This window comes from Scomber japonicus, chromosome 13 (assembly GCF_027409825.1).
Source record: "Scomber japonicus isolate fScoJap1 chromosome 13, fScoJap1.pri, whole genome shotgun sequence".
NCBI classification, from domain to species: domain Eukaryota; kingdom Metazoa; phylum Chordata; class Actinopteri; order Scombriformes; family Scombridae; genus Scomber; species Scomber japonicus.
In genome coordinates, this window is record NC_070590.1 from 20,156,010 (window position 1) to 20,168,676 (window position 12,667).

A 12,667-nucleotide genomic window follows, 5' to 3' on the forward strand; every position below is an offset into this window, starting at 1 on the left:
ATATATCCAAATATTTGACTGTCATCTCAAGTTGTTAACTCATAAACTTACACAGCACAGATGGAGCATTGTTGTATGAGACGGTTACATCATATACTCACCAGTTTATCATAGAGCGAAGCTAACCCAAACCTTTACTGGTCCTCCTCACTCTCCACATTTCACATAGATTTGTGCTGTTTCACTGTGACATTGTGGTTGTCAGGACTGAACAGGTTTAAGCCTTATTTACCTCCCCCTCAAAAAACTAATCCCTTATGTTGCAACATGGACCATGGAAGACAACAGCAGCACATCCAAGTCTAGCTTTATTATTTGTTTATTTTTTTATTTCCTATATTTCATTTCATATCATTTCAATAAGTAACATGGCTGTTTTTTCTCACAAAGAAAGGAGGAAGTAACAGAATGAATGAGTTTTGGCTAAACATGTGATTAAATACACACTGTATACACTATGCACATAGGATGTTGGGGAGGTGAAATTAAGTATTTTAGATTTAGATTTTTTTTTTTTTTGCAATGTCCTATGGAAAACATCATGTCTTGTGCCGGTTCCCAAAGTAGTCACGTCACACATCAAGAAGATCCTGGAGGGGCTGCTTCTCTTTCTCGGCTGGATAAGTACCCCCAGGGGTCCCTGGGCACTGACACCCATGGACCCCCCACACCGTCTGGCCACATCACGTCCATCCAATGTTACCCCCCCCCCCCCCCCCCTCCGGCTATTAAAATCCACCTTAATTATTTTGAGTCAATCTGACATACCAAATCACACACCTGTTGGTCAAAAGGTGAATATGTAGTTTAGCTGGGCTGTGAGCAGGTCTGCCTATACTTCAGTAAACCAAGTGCTGAAATATTGTAATTTCACTCACAAATCAGTGTATGGCTCAAGATGATAATGATAATATTGGTGTTCTTTGAAAACCATCCAACCATACAACACAACAGTATGAGTGACTGAATATACAACAATGCCATCCTGAGGCACACAAAGCACAGCTGATTGCAGATTTCAAAGTAAGAGTCACTAAGTGAGCAACGCGATTTCTCACTGTAAAAATCAACATCTAATGAACTTGACAGATCAACTCCCACAGACAGGCCTATATAGCAGCATCACACCAAAGTGATGCAAAACACGTTAAGCAAACAGCTTATCAAATAAACTCATCCAAATATATATATATATGCTCATCTGGATGTACCAGGAAGTTATGTAAGGATTCTTTTCTTTGACTTTACAAGTGCATTTAGTACTATGCGCAACCCTCTTTATTGAGAGACCAGTTTGAGGTGATAGGGTGGATCCTACAATCACAACCTGGATTACTGACTATCTGACTGGACTACCACAGTATGTCCACCAGGAGGACATGTGTCTCCGGGATGGTGATGAGCAGCACTGGGGCTCCTCAGGGAACGGTCCTTGCTCCGTACACACATTTCTGTTAAATTAAAGAAAAATGAGCTAAATGTGAGAAAAGTGGGCTAAATATTCAGCTATAAAACTGTATCCGAAGTTTTACAGTCGGCACCCCATAGTTTAGGAGGTCCTTTGTACTTGTAGCCATCAGACTTCACAATGATAACATCATAAAATGGTCACTGCAATAATCGCCTCGTTTTATAATTTTTAGGTGTTTGTGTATATTATTTGATCTATCTATCTATCTATCTATCTATCTATCTATCTATCTATCTATCTATCTATCTATCTATCTATCTATCTATCTATCTATCTATCTATCTATCTATCTGATCCATCTATCTATCCATCTATCCATCTAATCTAATTATAGTATCATTGTGAGCTGTGTAATGTTGTTGGGTGGCCCTCACTCTCTCTAAGGGGTGATAAACACTGGGTTTTATTTATTTATAAAGCCCTTACTTGTTTTGTACCTCCTTGTCTTTTAACATGGTTTTTATGATCATAAACGCTGGAGTGATTGGATTATGTTCTGTTTTTACTGAACCTGGACAATCCATCTTCATCTTATTATATTTCCAGCTGCTCTTGTGTTAGCTGACTCTCTTTGCTATATTTTAAGAGGCTAAATAAAGGTTAAAATGAAACTTGTTTATGGATGTCATGAGTGATGGTGGTGTGTGTGTTGCATTACATAAATAATGAAAACAATGCAATCCTTTAGTGCAGAAACTCCAGTTGACCAACATACTTCCCATACTTACAACTCTTATCACTAATGAGTAATACTGCCGCGCCCAACTGCTGCTTGGAGACAACACCACCTGTTTATGGAAACTCATTTTTAATCATATAAATTGTCTTAATTTAACTGTAGTAAATATTCACTTTTTAACTTTTTTTTATTCCATTTGTTTTTCCTCTGTTGGTAATTATCACACCTGAGCAGTCACCAACCAAATAAACTGAAACATGTAGCCCGTCCAGTCAGTGTCTCATAGCCAACAGTGTGATCATTTATCAATGTTTTGCTGTAGGAGTCAATGACACATTGTTCTTGCTCCACTTAATTTGCTGCCAGAGGTCTAAAGTCCAAAGCTTTCAACCCTGCAGGCTCAATGTCAATATGCACCTGAATACTGTAGGTGGAGCTGAAACATGTCTCTTAATGGAAATCTGTTTCCTCAGTGTTTCCAAAACAAGTAATATTAGTATATTACTGCAACATACAAGAAACTCAGATTTACAAAAAACATTTGGAAGGATTTACCATCAACAAGCCTGACTCAGACAACCTGAATGTTTAAAAGAAATGCAAGAAATGTGCATCTGCATATAATCTATCTCAACAAAACAAAAGATTCAGTTGATTGAATCACAACTGACACAATCTATCTTATCGACTTGCACGTACACCTCCCACATTAGTCATTGCATTCAATGTCAACCAGGCCAACTTGTGCAAATACACTTCCCTCTCTCTGGGACCGTTTCAAGTGGGACTTCCCACTAAGTATTTCAGCAGGAAACGTAGTGAACGAGAGGCAAGTTCATTCTTTATCCTGACAACATGTGTACTGGAAAATGTTCCCGTTGCATTGCTGTTACTCTGTACCCATTAGCACTCATATCCATCATCTGTAACATAGTGCTGTTCTTTCCTGGTGGGGAAATCAAGTACGCCAAAGATGGACATATTACTGAGGAGGTGAAATACATGGGAGGACTCATTGGAGGGGGGTTGATGGTGAGTTGTCTTCTTGCATATCACTCTGGACTATAACCTGCTGAAAAATTCCTTTCTGAAATACGACATACAGTCTCAGAATTGTTTGCTACCTTAATGTGTAAAATTAAAAAATATGTATATACTGGATTTGTACCATCTCCCAAACACATTGTCAAGATTAAGAGAAAATTATGAAATATTTTGGCTATTTTACACTGAATGTAAATTATAGTCAACTTATCCTCCTGCCGCAGGTGTTGCTGCCAGCACTTTATATCCACATGACTGGAGAGAAGGGCTGCTGTGGGAATCGCTGCGGGGTGAGCCAGTCAGTCTAGCTGTGGGTGTTAGACGTTTCAGATGAACAATGAAAAATAAAAATGATTCATATAAACAGCAAATAAGAACATGAGTTCCACAGAGACATGTTTTGGAAGTGATTAATGCACATAATTAATTAATTATGTGCATAATTAATAAAGACCTCAAAATTGTTTTTTGTGGCTGAATCGCTCAACTTTTTGCTACAAAGTAACACTTAACCTTGAGCTTGTGACATACTACATGGTCACTAAATCATTGCACAAGATTATGGTCTTTTTCAGATAGATAACGCACTGAAATAAATTAGCAGTTTGTTAAATTATAACGAAGAAACCTAAAACTGTAAATATGATTTTTTAAATTTTTTTTATAAATATGATCATAACAGGAATTGTATTTCTTTGGCCCACTTTTTCTCAACTTGTTAAGAAATATAACACTGCTGTCTTGTGGCATGTATAGTTGCTGGATGCAATAGAGGTAGTAAAGTAAATACACTTGTAAACCTTCTAACAGGCTGATACAAAACACATTTCAGTATTTCAGTGTGTTGTTAGTTTATCTTATTAAGTGAGAGGGAAAAAAACAGAGAGAGATAAGTGAGGTATGTGATAAGTGAAACAAATGTCAGTGGACAACCTGTTCCTCTCTATATACAAAAATAGATAGTTTGGAAAAACAATGTCTGGTAGAGGAGAGGTAGGGTAAACACGGGCTAGCATTCAGGAGTATTCAATTGAGTTACAAACTGCACCAAAAACATTTCTGACATTTTCTTGTACTACTGCAGATGTTCTTATCAATTGCATTCGCTGCAGTGGGTGTGGCTGGTGCCTTGTACAGCTTAATTGTGGCAGTGCTCGGTTTGCATAACGGGCCCCTCTGCAAAAATGTACTGATCTGGACTACACCTTTTAAGAACAGGTGACACACATGAATCTCTCTCTGGTGGCACTTGCTCAGTTTTCTAATTGTTGGTCATTCATAAATCTTTTTTTCTTCATTGCATAGTGACCCAAGTTACCTGACTGACAGTTCAGGATGGTGGAAATGCACAGAGCCTAGTAACATTGTGCACTTTAACATTGGGTTGTTTGGTACTCTGCTGGCCACAAGCTGCCTGCAGGTGGTTCTCTGTGGCATTCAGATGATCAACGGCCTTTTTGGCTGCCTGTGTGGAACCTGCACCGAAAAAGGGGTGAGCTGAAGCAGGAACTTTAGAACACAAATGGGAGTCTCACTGTCAGTGTTTTTCTATTGCTATGCAGTCTGAACCCAAACATTTCTTTCTTTCTGTTTTTAAAATTGCAGCCACTGTAAGTTCCTGATCAGGAAGCTTCTCATCATCTGCACTAATCTGAGTTTTCTGGCGCCCCCTGCTGGAAGGCTAACAGTACTGCTGCATCTGCATTAAATATATTCAATGTTGGGGGTTTTTGCAACAGATTTTTATATTTCTGTCTACTTTTTGATGCTTCATACTTAATGAACAAACAGAAATCCGAAATGTTTTGAAATGTATTAAGTTGTGTTGTGAAGATGACACAGTATTAATGGTAATTCACATTATAATTCATGGTATAATTTAATTAAACTTATATATTGCTACAGTTTGGTGTTACATTTCATTATGTCTAGCATAACAATGATACATGTTACCTTCTGACTTGTTGTGTTTCAGTCAAAATAATAAAGAAGTCCTGCAAAACTTTAGGGTGACTTGGACCCCTTTTCTGGAGTATTATAAGAGCTTACAAACACCATTAAATGAGGAATAAGATACCAGTATTAGAGTGAGGTGAGGTGAGGTGAGGTGACGTGAGGCACCCCCCCCCCCCCCCCCCAACCGTGTGAATATTTTTGTTTTCAATATATGCTGCATGGAACTAATGGAAAAATCAAAAATTATTGAAGATAAAATAGATAAAGAAGTCAAATAAAATACAGGGCAAGATCCTACTGACAATGACACCTTTAATGTGGATTATATTACTACATTATAACATTGTATTACTATACCAATACACCACCTGATACAGCATCATATGAAATTGTTAGCACTTTCTGAAAACACTATATTTCTCAATTAAAATGAATATGACTGAGAATTCTGAATTGCCAACGACATCACAGGAACGAACCTGCACGTGCAATACAGAGTGCAAATGGTACATTAGATGAGGCAGTAGATATCTGTCATTGTCTAATACATTACAATAAAGGTTAGACAACAAAAAAAGGCAAAATATAGCGATTTAAAAGGCAAATACTGGGACCCAAAGGAGTGAAGACTTAATAATAAGGACAACAGGAGTGGAAAAGAATGTCAGAACAACGCCGTCAGTTTATGATTAACACAAGAGCACTGGCTTTTCTTTCGGTCTGTGCTCATTATTTGGCCAGTGAGATTAGAACCTTAATCCCAAATTGTAATTTTAATCTTATATTTAAAACCCTTGTTGTATGTGTGTTGTGTTTCTTTCAAAGCAGATGAAACCTGTAACACTTCACTCAAGTAAGTTTGAGTTCATCTTTTTGCATAATTATTGCCAGAGTTGCATTTTTGTCACCAAAACACACCAAACTGATTACATAATTGATAACACAAGTTATTAAAACACATTTTAAGCAACTTAAAGAAATTAGTATATGCCACATTTTCAAATAAAATCTTCATACACTGAGCTCAGGTTAAGTTTTAAGATTTTGTGCCTTAAGATAAACCAACGGAGTGCTTGTCTTTGTTTGCATTCGTATGGCATACAGCTGGCTGAGTAAAGAATGATTTGGAATGGCTGGCAGAGAAACATTGTTGTGTGCGTCTGTTGAGGTAGACATAAAACAGTAAAATGGAGTGTTGATGACTCCTCATAAAGAGGCTGGTTAAAGTCGTTAAATACTGTAGTATTTTTGGAGTGTAAAGAACTAACTCTATTAAGATCTAAAAACAAAAATATTAATATCAGTTTTAAGAAGTTAACACTGTGTCCTCACTGTGTGTTTTTCAGTAAGTTCAGAAGAGATGGAGTGTGGCAGTTTCAGTTAAGAGAGAGAGAGAGAGAGAAAAAAAAAAAGCAATTGTCAAAAACTAAATTCCACACACTATCAACTTCATAGCTTCAATTGTTTTGATGAGGTTATATGGCTGTAATCTCGGAACCCACCAGCTATCTTTTTGATGATGATACAGCCTCTGGGAGCGATGACTCCATAGTAACAAGCAGATATCTAGGCACAGACTTCCTCTTCCATGCAGCAATTGTTTTTTACAGTTTAGATATTTTATGCATAGAAATGCAAATAAAAAGCTAAATCATCAACAGATGATAGGCAATGGGATCCGAGATTGTCTTTCCGCCAAAGCACAGCGCCTCTTTGCTCTCCACATGGTCAGTTTACCTGCATGCAACCAAACCCTACTGACACGTGATTGGTCTATACTACTCAGACTACAAACGGACTACAAATGGAAACCAGAACGCTTCTGGTACCAAAATCTTGTTCCGTTGCCCACAGATTCTGCATTCAAATGTTAACAGGGATTAATATGGCTGTAATACTTCACTTCCAGTTCCTTATATGCACATTTTAGCTGTCAAACTGCTTCATCATGACTTTACGGCTGGCCTCGTAACCCAGGAACAGTGCTCCATTAGCAGGAAATGTGCGGACCATGGTGGGGGTGAGACCAGAGTAGAGTGCTCTCACACCTGAACACAAAAAACAGAAAAGGTGACATTCTGACAGACAAAGAAAACTTTCACCAGCAAATCTGTGCACCAAACATCCCAGTTAAGATGACAGAAAGAAAGCAAACATCAAACTCCACTTCTGCCTACCTTCAGTGCGTGCGATGGTCATGAAGGTTTTGAAAAAGCCTGACTGTTTTCCTGTCATAGACATGACCTGGATCCGAGACTTGACACAGTCCATAGGATAGACGACGAGCCACAGGCACGCCCCTCCAAACCCACCGCTGAACACGATCGGAGCCACACCTGCAATACACACAGTAACGCCTGTTAGTTAGTAACTCATTTCAGTAGTATAGATTTTTAGTTATAATTGCAATATATGTTGTACGTAGGTTGTATGTTTATAACACATTATAATGTAGTTACAAACAAATATAAGCATATTTTAACTGCTTATTAATGTTCAGTGCCAGTCCACAATAATAACTTATCCCCAGAAGGCAAATTCTATAACTGTGTTTTGCAATACTATATATTTTCTGAGCTGTTGTATTGCAGGCAGATCATACTGCTGGTACCTATGTCATCTTTGTCACACTTCATGTGGTCAGCGAAGGTGGTGCGGCAGAGCTCATAGGCACCGAAGAAGCAGAAGTACCCAGGGACCTCTCTGGCTATGGTGGTGGTCAGGCCTTGGAAGAAGCCCTGTGGTCCCTCGTTCCTCATGATTGATTTCACCACCGACCACACTGTGCTTCAGACAGAGCAGAGAGAGGTACGGCTTAGTCAGTGCACGCAGCCACACACACACACTAAATGTGTACACACTGTCTAATTTTTCCAGAAAAACAAACAAAAACTTATCAGCATTAATGAAACACTTACTCGTAACAATATTAGCATGTAACCTCTCCAATTTTACAGACAACTGAAAAAAAAGCACTGTAGGCGATCACAGTATCTCTGGATCAAAATCATTGATTGGGCTGCTTGTGAATTATAAAATCACCTCAATCACTCATTTATTCCAAAGAATTTGAATACTAAACAAATTCATTGATAATGGTTTTGTCGGGCATGTAAAAGTTAAGTGATGGAGATACACGGACTAGATATAAGATCTGGCTCTTGCGCCCAAACTAAAAAACCCTGAATTCACTACAGATTACACTGTACACTGTGTTCAAGCTGTAAAAAACAAAATCCTGATAAATTAAGCACCACATCTCTGAATCTATTAGCTCTTGTGTCTTTTTCATAAGTAAATAAATATACTATTTGAATTTGGATGGTGGTAACCTATTTCTATTATCTATTATTATTCTGCATTTAGAGCAGGTCATTTTTCAGCACTTCTTCTACTCATAATACACTTAATATAAACTAATATGTAATAATTAATATTGCGTAATGTGAAATTAAAGGACCAATACAATATACTTACTTCTGGCTCTTAGCGATCTTGCCTGATGCCTCCATTTCATACATGGCTTGCAGGCGACACTTGACAAGCTCAGTGGGGCAGAGTACCAGCGAGGAGAAAATGGATGCTACAGAGCCGGCGCAGGCTTTCTGCATGTCACTAACAGAGAGGAAAGGATAAAGAGAAGACAGTGAAGAGATCTTACATGTACCTGCAGAGTAAAGAAGAAAGATGGCCTGTGTGAGATCCCCCTCCCTACCTCAGCACAGCTTCACTGTGCAGTCCGGATGTGAAGCGGACCACCTGCTGGCAGAAGCCATAGCTCATGAAGAGCACAGAGTTCTCAGCGATGTTGGCCATCAGTGCCGGCGTGGTGCCTTGGTAGAGACCGCGCAGGCCCACTTGTTTGTAGGTGGACATGATGCAGTGGAGGAAACCACGGTACAACTTGGGAAAGGTCTGCATCTTGACCTTTGTTGTGTCCAGAGGCTGCCCACTAAAGACACATGCAGCTCCCCCTTGTAGGAAGAAGGTGAAAAAACAGTCAACAGATGTGATCCATACACAGCCAGGGTAAAGAATCACAGACTGTAGCTGATATACAATCTACAGGAAAATCAAAGATTGAGCATATGCACTGTAAAGAGATAAGAATCAGATAGGGCTTTTCAGAGGGTTGCACTCCACTGAACAATCATTGGAAACACAGAGAGAAATCAACTGGAAAAAGGCAGGAGTCATCAAAATGCTTGGCCACAGCAACCACAGCTAGTTAGTCCTATGATCAAGCAGTGGACAGCAGGAGTGAGTTGGACTTCATGAAAAGGAAATATTGTGCATGCTGTATAATAGTGCTGTGGTTACCAATGGCTCCTGCAGAGAGGTCAATGACGGCCTGGACCACCGGATGTGGGGCCATGGTGTCCAAGAAGTTGTCAGAAGAGGTTTCACCTTCTCTCAGCTATCTAAAAAAAAAAAAGAAAGACATTTTACTTTCTACTCCGCACACCACACAAGCTACAACCCTGCATTTATTACAGGGCTTTCTTACTATAAAACATACACATAACAGATTTATTATTATTTGTTTCTTCCAACTAATCCTCCAGAGAGCATTTCCTCGTTTTTGAGGCGGATTCAAAGAATGTCGATCAAATGCTTCTGTACGCTACTGGACAAACTTACAGCCAATCATATCAACGATACACGATGACGTATCCAGAGCCTGTAGGGAGCCGCGTGAACACTTCCTGTTTATGAAGGAAAAATCATTCAGCGCAAGTTTTTGTTCTATTTTCAAAATGAACTTGACTTCCAATTTATTTAGCACACAATCTACTGCTGCTTTGAACGGTTGCTGCACCTCCGTGGCCGCCATACTGGATGTAAACAGAGTCGCTCTACGGTCGTCATCGCCTTGAGCCCGCCTCCCTGTTCTGTGATTGGTTCCCTATCTCAAGCGAAAATATTGCCTTGTATTGGTGGCCATGCTAACTTTCTGAGCGAAGTAGAATCTCGCTGGAAAGAGAGCATGGGTTTACCCAGGCTACCAAAGACTGGGAGTAAGTGCACATTTTCATCAGCAGGAACCCAGGATCAGAGTCCGGGACAGGCAGCAGCTGGGTTATACACATGCACTACAATAAAACATGCCGGTGTTTCTGTCTCCATACAAACCCCATTCACATGTTTTATTGTAGTGCATACAAGTGCACTACAATAAAACATGTCCTTGGCTGTGGTAGGAGTGATTACAATAAGAATGGGGTTTGTATGGAGACAGAAAAACCCGCTTGCTTATAGAATATAGGTGTAGAAGTAACATCACTACACAACCATCAAGTACAAATATACAATCGACAACAATTAGCCAACTATGAAGTGTTTCTGAAGAGCATAATCTGTTATTTACAGTAGATTTATAGAGTGACCTGCTGTCCTCTCAGCTTTTCGACACCTTTACAAATAAATGTTCTCCTGTGTAAAGGCTCGGGACATTTTAAGTGTGTAATTATGAACATTTAACAAATGTGTTTTTACTTCTACTAAAGCACAGAGCATACCAGTGACAGTATGTTTACTTTAAATGACCTTGTACTGCTCCTTAAACTGCAACACTGGGTTACACTAGTTATGTGTAAGGTCTCTCCTAAGTTAAAAGTCGACACTGGAGGTTTATTAGTTTGTAACTAAATCAGCTACCAGAAACTGATTGCAGCATGATTACTAGTAGGCTATAGGCACAACCTAACTTGTTTATGTAAAGAACTAATAGACAATCAGCGAGCCACTTGACATCCTAACATATGCTGCGATATCATATCAGTAAGTCTCTATTGGATTACTGTGTTGCAGCAGTAAAGGAAAATATGTCGCTGCGTGACAGAAAATCTGCTGTTTTACCATTAGTGAGTATAATTCTGTGATATTTTATGATGAATAGTCCCTCACAGTTATATTATGATAATTTATCCCCGCATGATGCAACAACTTGAAGGCCTTTCTCAGTTTAACAGCATTTACCAGCAGATGGTGGCAAAGTTTGTTATCTATGCCAAAAAGAAACGTATTTTAAGTATTGTTCTAAAATTGGCAGAAGGACACGTAGGTACGTCTTTTACAACGACTTTACGGGAGAAAACTGAAAGTAAAGAGTGAAACAACATATCACTTTAAAGAAGATACGTAGCAACCACCCCAGCACGTACACACCATTACCGTGAGCAAAAAGCAGGATGAAAGTAACTGTTTCCTAGTGAGCATACGTTTCTTTAACATATAAACGGATAATAATGATAATAACCTCAAGATACAGACCTTAATGTTTACAGGAGAGCGACCAGTTCACCATCGGAGCATCACAGTGTCGTGGCTAGAGTCTGATAGAAGGGGTAACCGAGTGGGCTGCTGTCTGAAGAGAGCATCGTCCACCGGTGACTGCATGCTAACATCAACAACACCAACCTAAACATGCACCGTTTTATTTCACTGTTATCTCATTCACAACAATTGCCCCCGTGATCACACACTGGAGTCAATGAATGGGTCGACCATCGATCGTGAATAGAGGTGATGATATCAAAGAGCGGAGAGGACGAGAACTCCCACTCTGCTCAATCTTTCGGGTACCAATCTATTCATTCTGCTTGAATAAACTGTACATTGCAACTCTGAGTGCTGGAAAGTAACTGAGTACATTTACTCAAGTAGGTTACTGTAGCCTACTTGTGGGCATTTTGGAGGTGCCTGTACTTTACCTGAGTATTTCCATTTAAGCTACTTTACTTCCATTTCACTACATTTTAGAGGAACATTTTGTACTTTCCGGACACAGTGAAGATTTTTCATGATGGATAATATAACAAGCTTTTAAAATATAACCCATTGTTAAAGGTGGAACCAGTGGTTTTCAACCTTTTTGACCTTTGAAATCTTACAAAGTGCAGTGTGGAGTCACATTTTAGAAGTCTTATGATTTGTTAACAGCCCCATCACATAGTGATTTTTCCCTCTATTCTCACATGGTGTCAATTCAATAAATGTTCAAATTATCCAATATTTGAGCAAAAATCAAAGATTAGAGAAAAAGTCCAAAAACTGAAAACAGATTTGTATTTCACAACTGTTTTTTCTCCCATTAATCATGAGAGGATTAATGGAAAGAAGAGACAATTTGGAGGGGCCTGACTAATAGGTTAGGAATCACTGGCATAAACTAGCTAACTGTATATAAAGTAGTATAAACTAGCTAACTGTATATAAAGTAGTGTAAACTAGCTAACTGTATATAAAGTAGTATAAACTAGCTAACTGTATATAAAGTAGTGTAAACTAGCTCCACCTCCAGCAGCTACAACAGTAACATGCTGCTCTAACACTGATGCTTCACTATTAATAATCTAATGATGTTGTAAATTATAATATATCAATCAGAGAGACCACTAACACAACTACATTTTGATGCTATAACTATGCACTTTTACTTAAGTAGGATTTTTCATGCAGGACTTTCACTGTGAACACAATTAGATTCTTGAATAGTTGAATAACTGCATGTAAAA

At 38.9% G+C, this 12,667-nt stretch overlaps 2 protein-coding genes across 3 annotated transcripts; one reads left to right on the top strand and one right to left on the bottom strand.

The window, feature by feature from the left end:
* Positions 1–2,909: 2,909 nt before the first annotated feature.
* On the top strand, positions 2,910–5,459 carry tm4sf21a (transmembrane 4 L six family member 21a). 2 transcript variants are annotated; one of them, XR_008322791.1, is made up of 6 exons: positions 2,910–3,182; positions 3,419–3,484; positions 4,279–4,412; positions 4,500–4,686; positions 4,800–5,168; positions 5,403–5,459. XR_008322791.1 is itself a non-coding variant. In XM_053331335.1 (5 exons), the coding sequence occupies exons 1-5, from the start codon at positions 3,006–3,008 to the stop codon at positions 4,806–4,808; spliced, it is 573 nt and encodes a 190-aa protein (XP_053187310.1). In that variant the 5' UTR covers positions 2,910–3,005; the 3' UTR covers positions 4,809–5,201. The 2 variants fall into 2 exon arrangements, 1 of the variants encoding a protein (XP_053187310.1); XM_053331335.1 differs by lacking the exon at positions 5,403–5,459 and having other exon boundaries at positions 4,800–5,201.
* Positions 5,460–7,005: 1,546 nt separating this feature from the next.
* Positions 7,006–11,616, bottom strand: slc25a15b (solute carrier family 25 member 15b). The gene is made up of 7 exons (XM_053331334.1): positions 11,424–11,616; positions 9,471–9,571; positions 8,866–9,124; positions 8,628–8,765; positions 7,762–7,937; positions 7,328–7,486; positions 7,006–7,198 (listed from the first exon to the last, which is right to left on the bottom strand). Exons 2-7 carry the CDS (start codon positions 9,523–9,525, stop codon positions 7,077–7,079), a joined length of 909 nt encoding a protein of 302 aa, XP_053187309.1. The 5' UTR covers positions 9,526–9,571; positions 11,424–11,616; the 3' UTR covers positions 7,006–7,076.
* Between the last annotated feature and the right edge of the window lie 1,051 nt (positions 11,617–12,667).